The sequence below is a fragment of the Tursiops truncatus genome, chromosome 5, assembly GCF_011762595.2.
Source record: "Tursiops truncatus isolate mTurTru1 chromosome 5, mTurTru1.mat.Y, whole genome shotgun sequence".
Taxonomy (NCBI): Eukaryota; Metazoa; Chordata; class Mammalia; order Artiodactyla; family Delphinidae; genus Tursiops; species Tursiops truncatus.
In genome coordinates, this window is record NC_047038.1 from 1,949,682 (window position 1) to 1,972,510 (window position 22,829).

Consider the following 22,829-nt stretch of genomic DNA (forward strand, 5'->3'; position numbering starts at 1 on the left):
TTACTGATGAAAATAGCTTAAAATTAGGACTCATTTGATAATAGAGAACTCATAATACTGTATATCCTATTGTCTTTTTTTTTTTTTTTAATTTTTGCCCACACCGCATGGCATGCGGGTCCCCAACCAGGTATCGAACCTGAGCCCCCTGCAGTGGAAGAGTGGAGTCTTAACCACTGAACCGTCAGGGAGTCCCTTTTTTGTTTTTTTGAAATGCTGAAGTGGAACATTTTTATCATGGGCTCAGAATGGTCAGCTTCTTTTATATCTAATGAAGAAATGTCAGATAACCATTAATAATGTTTTTGTTCTTTGGGTCCTTCTTTTAGAACAAACTAGGTTAAAGTAAACAGATGACACTAAACATTTTAAAGGATATGTTCAGAGAAGGGTAAGTTTTAAAGACTATGTTTTAGGTCATTGGTTCACTTATTCTGTTTTATTGCCTTTTAGTCACTGATTGTTTTCATACTTTGTCTTTAAGTCCTTGAAATAGTGTCACTTCAAGTATGCTCTTCTATCATATCTTTAGATTTCAGAAAAGCAATATCCAAATCGATCTTTTTCTTTAAAAAAATGTTCAACTGATTCTTTGGCTTTTGGTACCACAAAATATATATTTTTAATAAACTATTCTTTAAAGCCTTACTATTCAAATTGCTGTCTGAGTCCAGTGGCATTGGTATCACTTGGGAGCTCACGAGACATGCAGGATCTCAGGCCCCATCTCAGACCTACTGGATATGAATTTGTATCTTAACATGATTCTTAGGCGATTCATATGCACATTAAAAAGCTAATAATGCCAGCCCCAGATTCCTGGTTGGATCCTCCTGTTCAAGGCATCTATGCCCTCAATTCCATCACTTTGGGAACATTGTTTCCTCTCACTGTCACCATCATCATCATTTACAACATAGCTTAGAGGTTAGGAACAGGAGTTCTGCGTCCAGGAGGGCTGCATTAGAATCCCAGACATGTTAACTTCCTAGCTGGGTGACCTAAGTTCCCTTATCTGTAAAGTGAGAAAAACAGTAGTATATTGACAAATAGGGGAGATGAGAGGATCAAATACAGGTAAAGAACAAAGTCTAGCGTACAGTTCTGGCTGCTTTCATTCTCCTTCCCCTTATCACAAACATTATTTTAGATATCTATTGCAGCATAACAAACCATCCCAGGACTTTGCAGCTTAAAATAATTATTTTATTATTCATATTTCATGATTTTGTGGGTCAGGAATTTAGGCAAGGCACAACTGGGCAGTTCTGTTCTATGTGGCATCTACTGAGGTCACTTGATGACTTTCAAGTTTTTTAATTGTTATTTTAATTAAGTTGTATATTCTGGATGTAAACCTTTTCTCAGATATATGATTTGTAAATTTTTTTCCATTTTATGGGTTGTCTTTTCACTTTTTTATGTATCCTTTGAAGCACAAATGTTTTTAATTTTTAGGAAGTCCAGATTATCTTTTTTCTTTTGTTGCTATCTTTTTGGTGTCACATAAGACTTTGCCTAAACCAGGGTCTCTTGGATTCACTCCTTTACTTTCTTGTAAGTATTCTGTAGTTTTTGCTGTTACATTTAGGTCTGTGTTCGGTTTGGACTGAATTTTTGTACACGGTGTAAGAAGGAGCACCATTTACTTTTTTAGTTGCTAATTTAATCACCTCTTTTAAATCCCCACGTTGCTTATCCTCTGTGGCTTGAGGAACTGTTGTTCACTCACTCGCCATTAAAACTCTCTGCCTGTGGGTTCTGAGACTATTTCTCACCTTGTGTCTTTATCCTTTCTTTCTTGTTCTTAATTTATTCAAGACTTTTTAGTTACATACCAGCTATATGGCAAAATCGGTTCTGGGTGCTGGTTCTGCTCCATCTTCTCAACTTACATGCTTCTGCTGGCCAGTTTCCTCTCCTCTCCTGGCCCCACCTCTGTGCTGATGACTTCCACATCAGCACCTCCGCCTTTCTCAGTGAGTCTGTCTCCACTTCTGGACTGTGAGTCCAGCTTCCTTAGAGTGAGGACTACATCTGATTAATTTTGTGCCCAGCACAGTGGACGTAAAAGATGCTCAGTAAACATTGCATATATATATTGTTAAAGCTGTCATTCAGTGGGTTATAAAAGCAGAATGAACTATTTGTATGATTAGTAAAGGTGCTATTTAGAGATTTATAGTTAAAAGATGAATATAATTTAGTGTGTTCAAAACAGCATTTCAAATAAAAGATTGGGATTAAAAAGAGTGTAAAGTGGGACTTCCCTGGTGGTCCAGTGGTTAAGACTCTGAGCTCCCCAGGCAGGGGGCCTGGGTTCAATCCCTGGTCAGGGAACTACATCCTGCATGCGGGAACTACATCCTGCATGCCGCAACTAAAAGATCCCCCATGCCGCAATTAAAAGATTCCCCCATGCTGCAACTAAAGATCCCGCACGCTGCAACAAAGATGCCGCATGTTGCAACCAAGACCTGGCGCAGCCAAATAAATAAATACGTTTTTTTTTAAAAAAAAAAAGACTGTAAAGTAAGTAGCCATATTAGCAGATGTTTAAATTTGAGCCATTTGGGCATCTTTTCAGGTTATTCACAAACTCAAGGACATGCTGACATTTTCTGAGCCTACTATTATTGTTCTTTGAACCAAGAAGGTGATGTTGATGAAGAGCATTTTCCATTTGCATGAATACAGATGTGTGAGCGGCTTCTCTCCTTTGACCTGTGTGGCAAATCCTTTGCAGAGTTGCCACCAGTACTTTTTGGGGACAATATCATGAATCACATTTCTCCAGAAATGAACTGTGCTGCTTTTAGAAGATCCTGTCTGTTTGGGACAATATGTTGACTTGAAACTATCTTGTGGTCAAAATTTTCATATCTAATTATATTTTTTCAGTTTGTCAGAGGATATACTAGCTTTGTTATTGTTTTCTTGTTGTCTGCTGAAGAACAGTGGCAAGGACAAAAACTGCCCTTGTTGGTGGACAGGTGGGCGATGGCTGACCAGCCACGTGCCTCAGAAGCCACAAAGAAGCATCACACGTCATGGCTCTGACTGGTCAGTCAGTCAGGGCATCCTCATGCTGGAGACTGTATTTATCAGGCTGATGTTCTCATTATGAAATGCTACTGGACATTGATTCAAAAACAATACTGTCTTTTGTTTTGATTCTGTAGGAACCTAGAAAGATTGTGCAATGAATGGTGATACTCGGGCTGCAGTGGTGACCTCACCACCCCCGACCACAGCCCCTCACAAAGAGAGGTATTTCGACAGAGTGGATGAGAACAATCCAGAATACTTGCGAGAGAGGAACATGGCACCAGACCTTCGCCAGGACTTCAATATGATGGAGCAAAAAAAGAGGGTGTCCATGATTCTGCAAAGTCCCGTAAGAGAAGCTTTGTCTCTGACCAAGTGTCCTCTTCCTTCTTCCACTACTTCAGCTCTTATGCTCTGTTGTATGTGTCATAGTCCGTTTACCTTAACACAGGAAATCAGTGCCTCGTATATATGTATGGCTGTTAAAGAGTTCAGTTTAGTTCAAGTTATCAGACACACAAATGAAAAATCTTCATTATCGTAAAGGATAGGAGGTGTTCATTTCTCCTTTTCACTCTCTCACTGCTTCGCCAGAGAGTCTTTATAACGACCATTTGAAAATTACTCTTTCCTCCAAAACACCTAGCTTGGTGCTGGGCACTTAGTAGGTCTCAGCAACACCTGATTGTTGATTGATTTTACCTTTAGTTATGGTCGGCATTTGAACCACAGTCACGCCCAACTGTCTTCTGTTTGCATCTTTAGGTAAAGTAGTGCTGTTTTCATAGTTTTTTCATGTTGATGCTGCTGTCTTTATGTGTGCTTCATTCTTTTTATCCTTTTAATCTGTTCTTGTTTTATTTCCTTAATATTTTGGGGTATCACTTGGCAGATAATTCATTTGAGTTATTTTTTTAAATGTTGATCATCTCTGTCTGCAAGGAACTGGGTACTTAGCATACAAAGCTTATTTGTTTGGTTGTTATTATTATTCATATATTATTCCTCAATAATATAACTTACAGTAAAGTACACAAGTCTTAAGTGTACAGCTTGATGAATTTTGACATATGTATAACACCTGTGTAAACGCCCAGATCAAGTCTCAGACTTTACATTGTAGTCGAAGGAGATAACCAAGGAGCAACAAATAGAAGCACAGTGCAGGAAACAACTGGATGATTAGATTGAGTGTGACTGGGTAGAACAAACCTCTCTGAGTGAGGAAGATTTGACCTGAACTCTGAATGACAGGAAGGAGCCGGCCATGCAGGGATGGGGGAGAAGCAGACATGAAATTCCCAGGACAGGAATGAGCTTGAAGAGTCCAAGGGCAGCCAGTGTGGTCTGGGCATAGGAAGCGGGAGTGCGGGGTGTGTGAGATTGGAGAGGGAGGAAGGGGCAGTTGCCTCAGAGGCTGTGTCAGCCCAGCTCAGGGTACGGTGCAGATGGGAACGGCACGCTTCAGTCTTTGAGTAACTCATTCTGGGTTGGTATACAGAGAGCACCGTAAAGGGCAAGAGAATAAGGTGTCTTTCCAAGCAAGAGGTAGTGGTAGCTTGGGCCAGAGTGGTGGTGGTAGAGGTGGAGAGAGGTAAACTCATTTGTGTTCTGTTTTGAAGGTGGAATAAATAGGACTTGCTGATGGATGGGCAGGAAGAGGTGAGGGAAAAAAAAAAGAATCAGGATAACATCTAGACTTGGCTTGAGCAGTTTTCCTGTGTAAAAGCAACAAGAAACCAAGTGAAAATCACTAAGGATAGAGTGAAGAAGCTAAACTTTCAGTACCGAGTATGTGCCAGGCACTGTGCTGGGGGCACTGGGGATGCCAAGTCCCTACCCACAGGGGTCAAGAACACAGTCAGCATCAAAATGTTACTGACCCACATGCACTGTGGGGTCTGGGAACAGAGAAAGAACCCTAGAGGAAAGACTGGTAAGGCCTGGGCTTTACTGAGTAGAATGTACCCGGTGTTGGTTTTTTGGTTTTAGGAGCGTGGATCGTTCAACTGCAGTAAGGAGTGGGAAGGCCCACCCTGTGTGTACAGATGCTGACAGTTGGGAGATGTGCGAGGGAACCTGTGGACGTTTCCTTCAGACTGATTCTCTGTTCTCAGTGGAATAACAAGTGGAGGCATCTGCTTAGAATGGGCACGGGGAGTGGTGTAGAGAAGGCATGGAGAGTAGGCGAGAGAATGGGCAAGAAAGGTCAGGAATGATCCCTGGGTTAATGTCAAAGGTGCACTCAGGTCAGTGGTCATGGATTTACAGTGAGACAGTGCGGTACGGTCTTCGTTTTTGCCCCCCAGCCACTTTCAGCAGCGTGAATAGAAAGGGTGTGAAGAGTTGAACTTAACATGGGGTTGGGATTTTGCCAGATGAAATGGTAGAGAGTTGAAGTTGTAAGCAAGGGAATGGCTATAGTTTTAAACCAAGGGCCTAAGCTGAGTGAGAGAGGTCAGGACACAGGGAAGGTACGGGATGGTGATAAGGTCTTAGGATCAAGACGGACACTAGGAGAGGGTGTTTGGAGAGCATGTGCTTGGCTCCGAGACTGAAGAGGGGCCCAGTTACTAGAAATGAGCAGGTCTCTAGGGCATGACCATGGAAATAGGAGGCCGGGGTGAATTGGATGACACAGTCGTCGGAGGAGAGGCGATCGGGGAGCTGAGAGGGGAGGGTGCGGATATTTAACCATCCGGAGTTAGGACCAAGCAAGCAAGCAGGCAAGGTCATTGGCTGGTGACTGCTGGTTGAGGAAAGAGTCTGGGGTCCAGATGGGTGGCTCCAGGCCTCACTCACTGGTAGTTGCTAAGCGCAGCTCCATACTGTGCACATATAGGTCATCTGGAATGCTGTTGATACAGAGGGTCCTTCGTACTGTGGATTTTTTCTTTTTGTGTTTCCTTACTAAGTTTTAAGTTCCTGATGGCAAAGCCATTTTCTTCCTATGTGTCCTCAGTGCCTAGAACAGTGTCAGGTGTTGTAAGGTGACTCAGGGTATTTAATCAGTCCCCTACTGTTTAAAATGTAGGCTGTTACCTGTTTTCCCTTTTATTGGTAATAATGCTGGAATGAGCATCCTTTGAGCACATCTGTGATGAGTTCCTTAGAAAAGATTCCTAGGAATAGGATGCCTGTTCAAACTTTTAAGCTTTTGTCTTGTTAAATTACTGTCCAGAAAGAATGCACTTGTTTATGCTCCAGGTGGTGATATGTTGGGACTACCCACCCGCCTCCCAGCACTGGGTGAGAGCAAACAGAAAACTAGCCTATGCGGCAGTTACCCTTGCCTTCCCAAGGAGCGGAAAAGAAACGATATCTCATTGTTTTAATTTGCCTTTTATTAGGCTTTCTGTGAAGAATTGGAATCAATGATACAGGAACAATTTAAGAAGGGGAAGAATCCCACAGGCCTATTGGCATTACAGCAGATTGCAGATTTTATGACCACGAATGTACCGAATGTCTACCCGGCAGCTCCGCAGGGAGGGATGGCTGCCTTAAACATGAGTGAGTAGTTCCTGACTTGGTATACATTCTTTGTCATTTTCCGGGTAAAATTTCCTAATATTTTCCAATGTGAAATAGATGAGCACACACTATGTAATACATAGAATTGAGGTTTTTTTAAAAATTGAGTTTTAGTTGTAGTAAAAGATAGGCCTAAAAATGTCTTGACTATAGAGGGCTCCTTTTTTATGAGCCAGTGGGACTGTTATTTCTCAGGCAGGTAACTTTTTATGTGGCTTCTCAGACCCTTTATGAATTAAAAAAAAAAAACTAATTAGAAATAATGCTTGGGGAGTAGCACATTGATTTTGATTTTGCCTGAACTTATTTCAGTCAAGCCAACATTTCTTTTTTTTTTTTAAATAAATTTATTTATTTCATTTTAAATTTTTGGCTGTGTTGGGTCTTCGTTGCTGCACGCGGGCTTTCTCTAGTTGTGACGAGCAGGGGCTACTCTTGGTTGCGGTGCGTGGGCTTCTCATTACGGTGGTTTCTCTTGTTGTGGAGCACGGGCTCTAGGCGCACGGGGTTCAGTAGTTGTGGCTCATGGTCTCTAGAGCGCAGGCTCAGTAGTTGTGGTGCATGGGCTTAGTTGCTCCGCGGCATGTGGGATCTTCCTGGACCAGGGCTCAAACCCGTGTCCCCTGCATTGGCAGGCGGATTCTTAACCATTGCGCCACCGGGGAAGCCCCAAGCCAACATTTCTTATCCACCATTCCTCACTGCTCTTCGCAAATGAATGAGAAACAGAAAAATTCCAAAAGAAAGCTAGAAGAAAACTGTTGGGTGGGTGAATGTGAGCAAAGTTAGTTAGCAAAGATAGTTGTGCAGAGATGGCGCTTTGCCGTGGCTGTTGAATTTGTAAACGTTAACATGACAAGGTGGAGCCCAGGGTACCTTGAGCATCAGCTAATGTGACCTGCTGTGTACTGTGCCCTGGATCAGTCTCTGATGTTTCTAGTTGGATAATCAGCTTCTGACTACCAACTTAAGGTATTGGTTTGCGTTAGATCACCTGCCATGTGCTATTTACCTGTCTGTTCTCTGGTATTCTTAGAAGTTGATTGACATTCACCTGAGTGATAATATCATTAATGTCCAGAGTGTTAAAAATCACCTGTAATTTACTAGCTCACACTTCCATCCTGAAGTTGAATGGTAGTCACTAGGTTTTCATGTTTTCACATGGATTCTTTTTTATTTATTTATTTATTTATTTAATTTTATTTTTGGCTGCGGTGGGTCTTTGTTGCTGCACACGGGCTTTCTCTAGTTGCGGCGAGCGGGGGCTACTCTTTGTTGTGGTGCACAGGCTTCTCATTGCAGTGGCTTCTCTTGTTGCAGAGCACAGGCTCTAGGCGCATGGGCTTCAGTAGTTGTGTTGCGTGGGTTCAGTAGTTGTGGCCCACGGGCTCTAGAGCGCAGGCTCAGTAGTTGTGGCGCATGGCTTAGTAGCTCCACGGCATGTGGGATCTTCCTGGACCAGGGGTCGAACCCGTGTCCCCTGCATTGGCAGGCGAATTCTTAACCACTGCACCACCAGGGAAGTCCTCACATGGATTCTTAATGGATTCTAGTGATATTTATATGAATTAGATAATAAAGGACAATGTAATATATTTACTCACATATTGTTTTCTAGTCAGAGATAAAGGAAATTTTAATAGTGCCACACCAAAAAAAGAAGGAAGAAAAAAATCTAGTTTTAATTGTATCTAATAGTTTACTTCTCACATATAAAAAATTTTAATGTGAATTTTAACCTTTGTTGTGGAATATAATGTATGTAGATGGCATAGAACAAAAAGATATATAACGTATGAATGGTTTAAGGTGAACGCCTTTATAACCAGCACCCTGGTTAAGAAATAAAGTTTTATCAGTTGCTTGCCCTCTTAAAAGGAATCACCGTCTTGACTTGAATGGTATCACTGCCTTGCTTTTCTTTATAGTTTTATCATCCAAATGGTTATACTTAAATATATTATGGTTTAGTATTTGTCTTTTTTTACTTACTGTCTCTTCAGCATTTTTAAAGCTACAAGTTGCCCCTCCATCTCTCTTTTTCTCCTCGCACTTTAAAGGAAATGGGTTTTGTTGACCTGTAGAGTTTGCTACAGTCTTGAATTTTACTGATGCCATCTCCATGGTGCCCATTATGTTCTTTTTTCTTTTGTATTTACAGTAACTTGGTAGCTGGGTCTAGAAGCTTGGCTGTGTTTGGATTTTGTTCTTTGGCAGGCTCACTGCATAGGTGGCACTGTGTCCCACCCGCAGGCACATAAGCCTGCTTGTTGCCGTTGTGCTGTAGCAGCCATCATTGCTCAATGCCTGGATCCGTTAATTTAACAAAGGTTCCAAGACGGTGATATTTTAATTTTGTCATTCCTTCTTCTGTATTTACTAGTTAGAACATTTCTGTAAAGAGAAACTTCTCTGGGAAATGGGGCATGACCAGAAAGGGGGCCGCCTCATTCTCTGTCACTCAGCGCATGATTGCAGGGAGGCTGGTGCTAAACCATTCATAGATGACCTGCTTGTTGGTCAGGGTTTCATACGGAGCAGAGCAGCTTCCTTGCTGAGATCTATTGGAAGTCAGCCCTCAACCCACACGCACAAAGAGAAACTTCCTCTCAGCTCTTTTGCTTACCCCGTGGTACGGTTTGTATAAAGGTAACCATTCAAAACGAGAAGTTGGTTTCCTGTCATCTTCTAAAGTGACCAATTACTATTGCTTTAATATTATTTTGAATGCATAGGTTTTTAAAAAAATGTATTTATTTGGTTGTGTCGGGTCTTAGTTGTGGCAGGCAGGCTCCTTAGTTGCAGCTCACAGGCTCCATAGTTGAGGCTCGAGGGCTCCTGTGGCTCGCCGGCTCCTTAGTTGCGGCACATGGGCTCCATAGTTGTGGCATGCGAGCTCCTTAATTGCAGCTTGTGGGCTCCTTAGTTGCGGCTCGCTGGCTTCCTTAGTTTTGTGGCATGAGAACTCTTAGTTGCAGCATGCATGTGGGATCTAGTTCCCGGACCAGGGATCGAACCCGGGCCCCCTGCATTGGGAGCACAAAGTCTTAACCACTGCGCCACCAGGGAAGTCCCTGCAGAGATTTAAATATATTTAATGTGTTTCAAAACATTGCAGTTATCCTTTTTGATACTACTCACATTGTCCCACCTTTGACTAAAGAGAACCTCTCCAAGTTGACTCCTGAGCCTAGTAGTCTTTGACAGCTTCCAGGCCACCTCCTGTAGGAGATGTTCTAGGCTCATCTTGTACATTTCCTGCCCCAGATCTGGAGTCAGCCATTTCTCTAAGAAACCTTGATTTCTTTTTGTGAGAAATGAAATTTTAGTCTGGGTGCTAGAAATGCTCTTTGCTACTGACTGGTTAGTTATTCTTTTTAGACCTTTTTAGTGGATAGAGCTAGGAAATATAAATTACCTTTTGGAGATTTCCTAAGAATCCGCCTGCCAATGCAGGGGACATGGGTTCGAGCCCTGGTCTGGGAAGATCCCACATGCCGCGGAGCAGCTAAGCCTGTGCACCACAACTACTGAGCCTGCGCTCTATAGCCCGCGAGCCACGACTACTGAAGCCCGCGCAACTAGAGCCTGTGCTCCCCAACAAGAGAAGCCACCACAGTGAGAAGCCCGCGCACTGCAACAAACAGTAGCCCCTGCTCACTGCAAATAGAGAAAGCCCGCGCACTGCAACTAGAGAAAGCCCGCGCACAGCAACGAAGACCCAATGCGCCAAAAATAAACAAATAAATTTATTTTTAAAAATTACCTTGTGATTTGTATACTATATTGATAAATTGGAATTGTAAGTATAATTATAAATATATTGGAATTATAATTCCAATTAAAATTCAGGTCTAAGGGGTTTTTACCTAACCTCTTCTATCTAACATTTGTTTTTCTTTCTTCTACAACAAGAATTCTGGTTCTGCAGGACACCAGGAATAACAAAACTAGAGTATTAATAACTCATTTGCTTTCTCTCACATACCCCACACAGTATCAATCCTATACCAATAATATGTTCTCTCTTCATGTTTTAAAATAGTTACATTCTCTGTTGTCAGAGCATATAACCATTATATGTTATGGTCTTGTTTTTACATTCATTTTGTGTTACAATTAATAACTTAATTCTGTAATAAATATATATTTAATGCTCACCACCAGTCCTTGTATCAGTGCCCCTTTAGTCAATTTGGTTGTCTGAAGTTGCTTTTATAGTAGATTTCCCAGAAAACACTTGTGGAAAGGATTTCTTCATTCTTGCGTTGTGGCCTTTATATGTCAATGTTAATTTGGTTTAGTTAGTTTGGGTATAAAATCATTGGCTCACATTTTCCTATTTTGTGTATCTTAAATGCATAATTCATTTTCTTAGAATTTGAAGACAATCTTTCCATATAAGTTACTTGGTTTCTTTTCCTTGATGCTCATAATCTATTTTCATTTTTCTTTAGAGTCCAGAAATTTTACCAGAATATGTCTTGGTGTTTGTCTTTCTGGGCAGTTTTCTCAGATGATGTGCCCTTCCAAACCTTTTTTATTTTCAGAGTGTTTTCTTGAATTGGTTTTTAATATTCATTCTGTTCCCTTGCTTTTGTTTCCTGGTATGCACATGATGGATTTTCCTTGTCTGACTTCTTTAACTGTCAACGTTTTCTCAAGTTCTTTTTATCACTTTCTTCATTTCTTTATGATTTAAAAAGTTTTTCTCCTCTTTCACCTTTACGCTGTTTTTAATATTTATTTTTAAAATTATTTTTCATTTATATCTAATTCCTTTTATATTCTAGCCCTCATTTCTGAATTTTTCTAATTATATTAAACATTTTTCTTATCTTTTATTATTAATGCCTTTCTTTATCTTTTATGAAATAATAGGTTATAGTTTTCATTTGTTTTGTGGATATGTTTTTTGTGCTTTTGTTATGTGTAGGAATGTGATTTTGCTCTTTTTTCTTTTAATAATTTATTTTTAAAATTTATTTAATTAATTTATTTTTGGCTGCATAGGGTCTTCGTTGCTGCGTGCAGGCTTTCTCTAGTTGTGGAGAGTGGAGGCTACTCTTCATTGTGGTGCGTGGTCTTCTCATTGCCGTGGCTTCTCTTTTTTTTTTTTTTTTGCTGTACACGGGCCTCTCACTGTTGTGGCCTCTCCCGTTGCGGAGCACAAGCTCCGGACGCGCAGGCTCAGCGGCCATGGCTCACGGGCCCAGCCACTCCGCGTCATGTGGGATCTTCCCAGACCGGGGCACGAACCCATGTCCCCTGCATTAGCAGGCGGACTCTTAACCACTGTGCCACCAGGGAAGCCCCCGTGGCTTCTCTTGTTGCGGAGCACGGGCTCTAGGCGCATGGGCTTCAGTAGTTGCGGTGCGTGGGCCCAGTAGTTGTGGCTCGTGGGCTTTAGAGCCTAGGCTCAGTAGTTGTGGCACATGGGCCTAATTGCTCCACAGAATGTGGGATCTTCCCAGACTAGGGCTTGGACCCGTGTCCCCTGCATCGGCAGGCGGATTCTTAACCCCTATACCACCACGGAAGCCCTCTTTGAATAATTTTTGTGTGGTATTTGATCATGATATTTTTCTGTTCATTTTTACATGAAATTAGTTTTCCTGGAGGAGTCCAGTTCAGGGATCCTGACTCTAGAGCTCCCTCTTCTGTTGTTTTTGTGAAGTGCTAAAAAATATGGCAGCTTATTTAATTCTCCTCCCTTGCTTTTATCTGGGTCTTTTCTCTTTTCTTCTTTTCTTTTCTCTCGTTCCCAGCCCCATATTCCCCTCCCCTCCCCTCTTTTTTTTTGTAATAAATTTATTTACTTACTTACTTATTTATTATTTTTGGCTGCGTTGGGTCTTTGTTGCTGCATGCAGGTTTTCTCTAGTTGCGGTGAGCGGGGGCTACTCTACGTTGTGGTGCGTGGGCTTCTCATTATGGTGGCTTCTCTTGTTGCAGAGCACAGGCTCTAGGCACGGAGGCTTCAGTAGTTGTGGCTCGTGGGCTCTAGAGGGCAGGCTCAGTGGTTGTGGCGCACGGGCTTAGTTGCTCCGCTGCATGTGGGATCTTCCCAGACCAGGGCTTGAACTCGTGTCCCCTGCATTGGCAGGTGGATTCTTAACCACTGCGCCACCAGGGAAGCCCCATAATGTATATGTTTAATACTGTAAATGTCCTTCTAAGTTTTGCTTTACTGCATGCTACAAATTTTATTACCTTTCTGTTATTGATTTCTACCTTAATTGTATTAATGTTGGGGAACTTGGTCTTTATGAAATAGTCTTTGACGTTTTCAAGACTTACCTTATGGCCCATTGTGGGACGATTAATATCTCAACTATTATTTGATTTACATTTGACAAGAAATATTAAATCTTTGAGTCTTGTTTCTTTTTTCATTTCAGGTCTTGGTATGGTGACTCCTGTGAATGACCTTAGAGGATCTGATTCTATTGCCTATGACAAAGGGGAGAAGTTATTGCGGTGTAAACTGGCAGCGTTTTACCGACTAGCAGATCTCTTTGGATGGTCTCAGCTTATCTACAATCACATCACAGTGAGTATTAAATGGGGTAGTAACTGAATGATAAGTGGAGTAGTATGTGTCTGGCACCACCTGTTTTCATTTAGGGGGAGAGGGAATGTGGCTGAGCTGAAGTAAATCTTGGAACACCTTCCTTCTGATTGCTGACTGCAGAGTATAATAATCTGAGAATTAGCCAGTTTGAATTAAAAATTATGAGAACAGTAGTTCTTTAAAACTCCTTTCTTGCTTGCTCACCTAATAAATGAGTGTTTACCAAATTATAGGCAGTTCCTAAAGTTCTTTTTATGCCTAAAAAATCAAGAATGAAGATGTTTTCTTTCCTACTTGGACCAAAGCCTTCTATCTCTCATATTTATTTCTTCAGATATTCCAGTTTTAGCCATTTTTCAACATTATCAGGACCTCTAGTTTCTTCAATTCATTCTCTTTTTTTTTTTAATTTGTTTTTGGCTGCATTGGGTCTTCGTTGCTGCGCTCAGGGTTTCCCTAGTTGCAGCGAGCAGGGGCTACTCTTGGTTGCAGTGTGCATGCTTCTCATTGCGGTGGCTTCCCTTGTTGAGGAGCACAGGCTCTAGGGCACGTGGGCTTCAGTAGTTGTGGCGCACAGGCTCAGTAGTTGTGGCTCAAGGGCTCTAGAGCGCAGGCTCAGTAGTTGTGGCTCGTGGGCTCTAGAGCACAGGCTCATTAGTCGTGGCACACGGGTTTAGTTGCTCTGCAGCATGTGGGATATTCCCGGACCAGGGCTCAAACCTGTGTCCCCTGCATTGGAAGGAGGATTCTTAACCACTGCGCCACCAGGGAAGCCCCTTATTGGATATCTTAAATTATTAATATAGTGTGTGCTTATTGTGGCAAGCGTCCCTTACACAGACGTTGAAAGAAGAAATCATAATCCTGTGAATACTCTTGTCCCCCTTGAGGTAACCAGCATTAACAGACGTTTAAATCATTTTACCCTTTTCTCCATACTCCACACACTCAGTACACACAGTACTTAATACACATGTGTAGGTGTTTTTTACTTGTGGACTCATAACCAGCAGTGCTTAGTTCAGCTTCATTCATTTTTTTTTTTTAAGTATTTATTTATTTGTTTTGGCTGTGAAAGGATCTTAGTTGCTGGATGTGGGCTTCTTAGTTGCGGCAGGCATGCTTTTAGTTGTGGCATGCATGCAGGATCTAGTTCCCTGACCAGGGATTGAACACGGGCCCCCTGCATTGGGCGCACGGAGTCTTACCCAGTGGACCACCAGGGAGGTTCCCAGCTCCATTCTTGACTCCAAGGAATGCTCTTTGATGGTAGTCTGAAGCCCACCCTTGTGACTAGTGCACTGTGCTTCTGGGACGTGGTAGGGATCTTTGCCAGATATACCGAGTTACCCTCCCCTCTGTTCTCCACATTGCCGCTAAAGTGAACCTTTCAAAACGCAGACCTGACCCTGTTGTATCTACGCTGTCTTGCCTGTGGAATGTCACTTCCACCCTAGAACACCTGCTTTATTTCCCCCACAGCAGTTACCATCATCCATACTGTACGTTTGTTCGTCGTCCACATCAGCTCCATGAAAGGAGCCTCTGGCTGTGTCCTGGGAAGAATTCCTGTGCTGGGCACAGAGGAGGCGCCTTTTGATATTTGGTCAGTGGATCCAGTTAGCCTCCCACAAGAGCTGGCTCTCTTCCTTGTGCCTGCGTGGAAATTGCTGGCCTCTGTGGCTAATTATACTTGACAGAACGTCTATGTAGATTTTTTTTTTTTAATAAGTTTATTTATTTATTTTTGGCTGCATTGGGTCTTCGTTTCTGTGTGAGGGCTTTCTCTAGTTGCGGCGAGCGGGGGCCACTCTTTATCGCGGTGCGCGGGCCTCTCACTATCTCGGCCTCTCTTGTTGCGAAGCACAGGCTCCAGATGCGCAGGCTCAGTAGTTGTGGCTCATGGACCCAGTTGCTCCGCGGCATGTGGGATCTTCCCAGACCAGGGCTCGAACCCATGTCCCGTGCATTGGCAGGCAGATTCTCAACCACTGCGCCACCAGGGAAGCCCCTGTGTAGAGATTTAATGCTAAATGGTTGCCTAAAAATTAGTTCCATGAAAACATTACATCGCTAAGAGGAAATGTAATCCTTGGCTTAATGCCAGCCTTACATTCTCTGGAGATTTTAAAAGCTGTTTACTACTAGTCCTATTATGAATGCTATTTAAATAAGTTTGAATTGCTTAAATTGATCATTTTTTTCCCCCTTTAATTATTTAGGACTTGGCAGAATTAAAACATTAGTTAGGGGCTTCCCTGGTGGCGCAGTGGTTGAGAGTCCGCCTGCCGATGCAGGGGACACGGGTTCGTACCCCGGTTCGGGAAGATCCCACATGCTGCGGAACGGCTGGGCCCGTGAGCCATGGCCGCTGAGCCTGCGCGTCCGGAGCCTGTGCTCTGCAAGGGGGGAGGCCACAACAGTGAGAGGCCTGTGTTCTGCAAAAAAAAAATTAAAAAAACATTAGTTAGGTGTTTACTTTTCTGTAAGTGATCTCTTTGGGACTTAACACTGAATAAAAAAGAAATTCAAGTTACAAAACATATTTCTTACATCTTGTGAACTAGAGAATCTTTGAGGAAGAAAGTTTTTGTTTTTTTAACTATTTATAGCATCCATATTTTGGTTTCACAGTCTAGGCGTTATCATATATAGATTTAACAGAAAAGAAATATTAATAGTATCGGTGCAGCCAAAAAGTGCCAACAGGTCATCGTGCCCTTTCTTTGAAGGAGGGCAATAGGGATTTTCTGCTAAAGGGATTTAAAAGTGCTAACAGGTGTTAGAGGATTGGAGATGATTGTCTGAATTAATCTCTGTCTTAAGATTGCATTGGATTTAGAGAAGCTTTTGAGCGGGGGTGTCAAAAGACAGGATAGCCCAGTTGGCACATGAGGTGGGCTTCCTCTCTTGGTGGCTCTTAGCCAATGGCAGGGTCTTTCCGTCCCTAAATGCCTCTGGGTGTCAGTGGAATGCTAGGTTCACCTCCATTCTGGATTCCAAGGAATGCTAACCCTCCGAGGTGGTGGGCTCCAGAGGTGGCAGCGGGTCCACAGTGACTGTGTTCTGAGGACATGATAGGGATCTCTGCCAGAGATAGTGAGTCGGGTGTATTGTGTTTTCGGTGAATGACGTTAGCGCTCATTCCTTGTGCACAGAGAAGGGGCATTACATGTGGGAAGACTCGCAGTTAGACCAGTGCTACGCCATCAGGGACTAGAAAACTTACTTTGAAATGTCCTCTCTTTTTTCAGTCTACATCAGTATTTAGCACTTTCTCCTTTTTGTTTCAGATTCTGAAGATTGTATATTTTAAGCTTTTCCATTATAATATGTAGATCTGTTAAGCTCACTCTTGGAAATATATGTTAAAGAAAGAAGTCAAAGAAGAAAACATGATGTATAAATATATTTATTATAGCATTATCTGTAATAATAAAAAAATTTGAGTCTTAATATCCATCAGTAGGTGGGAAATGGCTCAGTTATTCAACTTGAGGGAATCAGCTTGAGGGAATGTTACATATTATGAAAAATAATTGATAAAGACCATCTGAAACCATGGAAAATAATTATTATAAAAGAGAAAATATAAAATGTATACTGTTTATAGCTATATGAATTATGTGTGTGTGTATATATATATATATATATATATATATATATATATATATATATATACATAGACAAAGAAAAAAGTGAGTAAAACTGGCTATGTAGTATTTTTTTAATGTGGGACCTCATAGCATGAGCGTGCTTCTAAAACTTATGTGGAGGAAAAAAGGCCTAGAATAGATAACTCCTGAAGAACTAGGTAAGGAGATATTTTTTCCTATCAAGTGTCAAACTTATAAAGTGATGGTAACTAAAATAGTGTGCTTTGGGGAAAGGCAGAAACAGATAAACCAGTGGGACAGAGCCCAGAACTAGATCTTTATGTACTGAAATCAGATATACAGGGACTTCACTGGTGGTCCAGTGGTTAAGACTCCACGGTTCCAGTTCAGGGGGCCTGGGTTCAGTTTCTGGTCAGGGAACTAGATCCCGCATGCTGCAGTGGAGATCCTGCATGCCTCAACTAAGACCCGGTGCACCCAAATAAATAAATAAATAAATATTAAAAAAAAAAAAAGAAATCAGATATACAAAAGAGTCTGCATTGCAGATCATCAAGGGAAGAATGATGGACCAGGCTGTAATTGGTGCTGGCACAATTAGATTGAAAAATCAGAATTGGAAAATTGTATTGGATTCTTACCTTATACTGTATAGAGTCACAAAGCAATTCCAATGAATTAAGCATTGAGTGTGAAAGATAATACTTAAAAAATTTTAGGATCTGTATAAGTGAAAATCACTTACCTTTAACCTCTGACTTAAGGAAAGTTGTCTTAAGACACAAAAGCACTTATCATAAAAGAAAAGATGAATAAATCATTTGACTACATTAAAGTAAACAAATTTCTCATCATTAAAAGACACCATAAAGAGAGTGAAAATAAAAGCTTACAACCTAGAAGATTTTGCCTCACGGTTAGCCAACAAGAAATTAGTATCCAGAATAGATGAAGAACTATCAGTAAGCAACCAGTATAAAATGGACAAAAGACAAGGCAATTTACAGGAATTTCACAGAAGGGGAAATGAGACTGGCTTATAAAAATATGAAATGTTGCTCAACTCAATTGTAACTGGGAAATTATAAAGTCACGATGGAATACCATTTCTCAGACATCAGATTTTAATTTTTAGGAAAGATGGTTGTAGAAGCACAGAACTATCATATACTACTAGCAGGAGTGTACATTTAATTAGGCCCTTTGGAAAATAATTGGCTTCACCTCCTACTTTGTTACCCTGGAGAAACTTGTACCATGTACACTAGGAGACAGGTATAAGAATGTTCATAGCATTGTTTTTAATGGCAAAATGAAAACCACGTCCATTGACAGAAGGTGGATACATAAATTGTATATTCATCCAATAGGCACTATACAGCAATGAGGATGAATAAATTATTGCCATGTTGTATATCATCTGCAGGAATCTCAGAAACAGTGTTGAGGAAAAAAAGTCACCGAAAAATACAGTATGATTACAATTACATGAAGTTCACAAACAGATAAAAATTAAGCAATGTATTGCTTAGGGATGAATATATATAAAGTAAAACTGTAAGGAAAGGAAAGAAAATGCTTAACACATAACTCAGGATAGTGATTACTTATGGGATATGGGGAGAAAGAAACAGCTTCAGAAATATTAGATTTATTTTGTTTCTGAAGCTGGTTGAAAGGTACATGGACATTTGATTTATTATTTTACTTAAGTTGTACGTATACCTGCTAAATACTTTTTTACATGCATGTTTCAAAATAAAACCTTTTAAAATAAGCAAAAATATCTGACTTGGGACTTCCCTTGTGGCACAGTGGTTAAGAATCTGCCTGCCGGTGCAGGGAACACTGGTTCGATCCCTGGTCTGGGAAGATCCCACATGCCACAGAGCAGCTAAGCCCATGCACCACAACTACTGAGCCTGTGCTCTAAGAGCCTGTGAGCCACAGCTATTGAGCCCGCGTGCCACAGCTACTGAGCCTGCGCTCTACGAGCCTATGCGCCGCAACTACTGAGGCCCGTGCACTCTAGGACCCATATGCTGCAACTACTGAGCCTGCGTGCTGCAGTAGCTGAAATCCGCGCACCTAGAGCCCATGCTCTGCAAAAAGAGAAGCCACTGCAATGAGAAGCCCGCGCACCACAACAAAGAGTAGCTCCCGCTCGCCGCAACTAGAGAAAGCCCACGCGCTGCAACGAAGACCCAGCGCAGCCAAAAAAATAAATAAATAAAATTAAAAATATCTGACGTTTAATTTTTCCCTGTTTCCAACCTTATTTTTCTTCATCCCAGCCAATAAATACACAGTAATTCCTTGTTTAAGTTTTGTTTTGACCCAGTTTGGGAATTGGGGAATTTGCATAGTTTTGATTTAGATAGTTAGAAAGATCAACATCTTTTATAAAATAAAAGAACTGACTTCAGCGTTAAAAAACCTGGCTAACTTAAAATTAATGGGAAAATATTTGGGGGAAAGGCCCAAAATTATGGAAAGGCCCAAATATTTCTGGCCCCTCGGTAGTGAAAGTGTGGAGTCCTAACCACTGGACTGCCAGGGAATTCCCAGCATTTTTGAAACAACTAAAAAGGAGTAGAGACCTAGTAGTAGAGATTTATAGAGAATGGATATTGTAGAGATGGCTTTCCTACCACCATTAATAATACTGCAGTAGTGTAATAGTTAAGAGATGCCATTTATTGAAAGCTTTATTGTGAGCACAAGCCCCTTTCATCCCCACTTCATGGGTGAGGAGGCCAGGAGCCCAGGGTCCCCAGAGCAACATAGACAGTTCTGGGTTCTAACTCAGGTCTTATATGACTGTGGGTCCGCATTCTAGTGTGCTGAGGAAATGCAGTGAGTTTCGCGTGAAGGTGACATGGAGGAGATGGGATAGTTTCAGATGTCCCAGGACTAAACTACAGTTTAGGGCAGAGGTAGACCTCGTTCTGTGTTGCACACCACAGACAGATTTCTGTTCAGTGTAAGAGAGAGTGTTTAATGATTAGGCCTCTCCAGCTTCTGTTTGTTTACTGCTGTACCCTAGCCTCCAGGTGCAGAAGGCCTCCGGGACTATTTGCTGAATGAAGGAACGAGGCCGGCCGTGTGAGGGCATCACTGCACTGTCCAAGCAGACACCCCTCCGCCCCGTGTGTGTTTCTTTTGGGCCACTATAGAAGTCACTGTGCTGGTTAGGAAGTTGGACTAAACAGCATAAGGCCTTTTCAACAAACATTGAATTCCACCTACCTGACCCTAGTTAGAATTCTTAGCCCAGTAGTAAATGTGTTCCGTCCTAATAGCTTTGGGAAGTCTTTTGAGTCTATCCCCAAATCATTACATTGATAAAAATTAGACTAAATTTTTGTGAGGGCAGGACTCCCCCCCGACCCCGCACTACATGACTAGCATCTAGCACATATCCATCATATGTGACAAATCTGTATTGTTGAAAGAAAACTATATTGTGGAAGGAAGAAAGATACCAGGGGAGTAAGGATGTGATGTGTAGAGACTTTTGGTCAGGCAGAAAGGAAGAACGCTCTCTTATTTGTGATTTTTATGATTGTTCACTGTCCTATAGGTTTTGAGTACTTAAAAAAAAACAAAACATTTTGATTTTTAAAAAGTAAGGTTTGGTTTTCATTATTACACCCTTGAGGAGTGTCACCTTTTTGCACGTGATACTGGCTTGGTAGCCACCAGAAGGTTTTTTCTTTATAAAGTTAATTATCATGAATGTGACCAAGATGCACTTCATGTACCCAGTAAGTTACTACAACATAATAACAGAAAGCTTTCAGTACCCCTTAGCTTTGTGATAGGCACTGTATTTAAGTGAGACCCTATGTAGCTCAGTTAATGCTCACAAAAAAACCGTGAGTCTGTGGACTGAAAGAGATGCAAATAATTTCAATAGGATTTTTGAGCTAACTCAGTAATTCTCCGCACAGACCAGAGTGAGCTCCGAGCAGGAACACTTCCTCGTTGTACCTTTTGGACTTCTCTACAGCGAAGTGACTGCATCCAGTTTGGTAAGAATGTCCTTCTCTTCTTGGGCATCAAGTATATGTAGGTCATGTTAGGTAATTAAATACTGTCTAATCGCGTTAGACATGTAAAACCCAAGAAAGAGGAAAAACTCTATGTTTTGTGTGATTAACTCAGGGAAAAACTTTTATAATTAGTTATAAACACTTTAAACTTTGGTTTAAGTAATTTCTAGTTAGGATAACATGAAATCCTCTTGATAGTTAAGATTTTGCTTTCTTATTTCAGGTTAAAGTCAGTCTACAAGGAGAGGCAGTGGACCGTGGAAGTACTAATCTAGGGGTAAATCAGGCTGGCTTCACGTTACATTCTGCCATTTACGCTGCACGCCCAGACGCGAAGTGCGTTGTGCACGTTCACACACCAGCAGGGGCCGCGGTGAGTGCGCTGCCCTGGTAGAGACTTCAAGTTTGAAGCCGTTCAGTGAGCGGCACTTCACATTTCCTCCAAATTGCCCTCTCTTGTTGCACCAAGTCAACAAACCTCATTTTGTTGGATTAGAAAAATCTTTTTTCCTCACTACATTTGACTTTCTTAAAAGAATATATTTTAAGTGGTCCATTTACTATCTGATTTTGAAAAACATGTAATAAGTCTGAAAATGTTGTAAGACTCAACGATTAGAAAAATCAGTGTTGAAGAGGGGAGTGAGATTTCAGCGTATGGGAGACTGGGAAGTGCAGAATGACAACAGTGAATTGAGACTCCTTGGTTGAGAAGAGAAGTGGGAAGAGGAGGGAGGGTGAAGTGAGGTGGTAAGTGGGGGACGCTGGGCTCAGGCAAGGGTTTGTGGGATGCAGGAGACTTGAACCTGCTTGACGGTCTGAGGGGAAGGCGCCGGGCCTGTGATGGAGAGGTTGAGGCTGAGAGACACACCGGCCAGCCTCCACAGATGATGCGCCTGGATTTAGCGAAACCCAGGCTGGATTGTGACTGGGGAGAGTAATACCGGGGAAGGGAGTTCCCTGGTGGTCCAGTGGTTAGGGCTTGGCGCTTTCACTGCCCTGGCCCGGGTTCAGTCCCTGGTTGGGGAACTAAGGTCCCCTCAAGCCGTGTGGCGCAGCCAAAAAATAAAAAAAGAAGGGGGAAGAGGGCACAGACGCTGCAGACTCTTAGGAGGCTTGGCCGTTGAGCCCCGAGCCTGCCCCATTCTGATCACCAAGCCTGGACCCTGCTGGTGCACACAGGCCACCTGACCAAGCCTCGGACCCCTCAGTATGTATGGAAGTGTACTTTCTGGTTGTTGGCACCGTCATGTGAAAGCGAAGCACTCAAGAACTGTCTAGAATTGTCTTTTTTATCACCAGTTTTATACTTTAATGACTTCCTGGGCTTATTTGTTTGACAGATGACCTCATTGATTAAATAATACTGAATTTCACTCTGTCTTGATGTTTTAATATCATAGATCTTGGGTTGTTGGGATGAATGTTGGATCTGGTTTGTTTGTTTTACTTTGAAGATATGGTTCTTGATGTCAGCATCAGTTTTATTAGTTATATCATTCTCCAAATGATGTAATTTTTTCTTAAAAGAATGCATGCTCTTCCAACCCCAAAAAATCCATGCCAAAAAAAAAAGGAAAAATCCATGCATTTTAAAGAACCATTAGAGGTACCTTTGAGACTGTGGTTATCACAAATAGCATGTAATTTGTTTTAAAAATTATCAAAGTAACTTTACTTTGTAAGGAAATAACTTCTTATAGAAAGGCTGATATTGTGAAAGGAATTAAATATGGTACTGCCTTTTTTGTGGTATTGTCTTTTTAGATGAACTTTTCTGTAAGAAATTGTTACACTTACATGTGTATTATTTAAATCTTTGGGGCCTGTTAGTCTAGGTAGAAGACCTTTAAAATTAGCATATTCTAAAGTCAGTTTGGGAAAGTTAAGGAAATTAAAGGGCTATATGGACACTTTGATTTTTCACTTAAATAAATGTAGAGAATTTATACAGTATAATATCCTAAATCTTTATAAATCTCCTTTTATCTGACTTTC

The 22,829-nt window shown here is 41.6% G+C and overlaps 1 protein-coding gene across 11 annotated transcripts in view; it reads left to right on the plus strand.

Annotated features, from left to right (window-relative positions):
- Positions 1-22,829, plus strand: part of ADD1 (adducin 1) — a 76,378-nt gene that overhangs the window by 31,929 nt on the left and 21,620 nt on the right. For 9 of the 11 annotated variants that reach the window (XM_019951343.3, XM_019951344.3, XM_019951345.3 and 6 more), the window contains exons 2-6: positions 3,183-3,397; positions 6,399-6,561; positions 12,987-13,138; positions 20,730-20,810; positions 21,055-21,204. In XM_019951343.3, coding sequence (XP_019806902.2) covers positions 3,203-3,397; positions 6,399-6,561; positions 12,987-13,138; positions 20,730-20,810; positions 21,055-21,204 — 741 coding nt within the window. In that variant the 5' untranslated portion in view covers positions 3,183-3,202. Of the gene's footprint in view, positions 1-3,182; positions 3,398-6,398; positions 6,562-12,986; positions 13,139-20,729; positions 20,811-21,054; positions 21,205-22,829 lie in introns of those variants that run through there. The other 2 variants (XM_019951351.3, XM_019951348.3) reach the window with 2 other exon arrangements.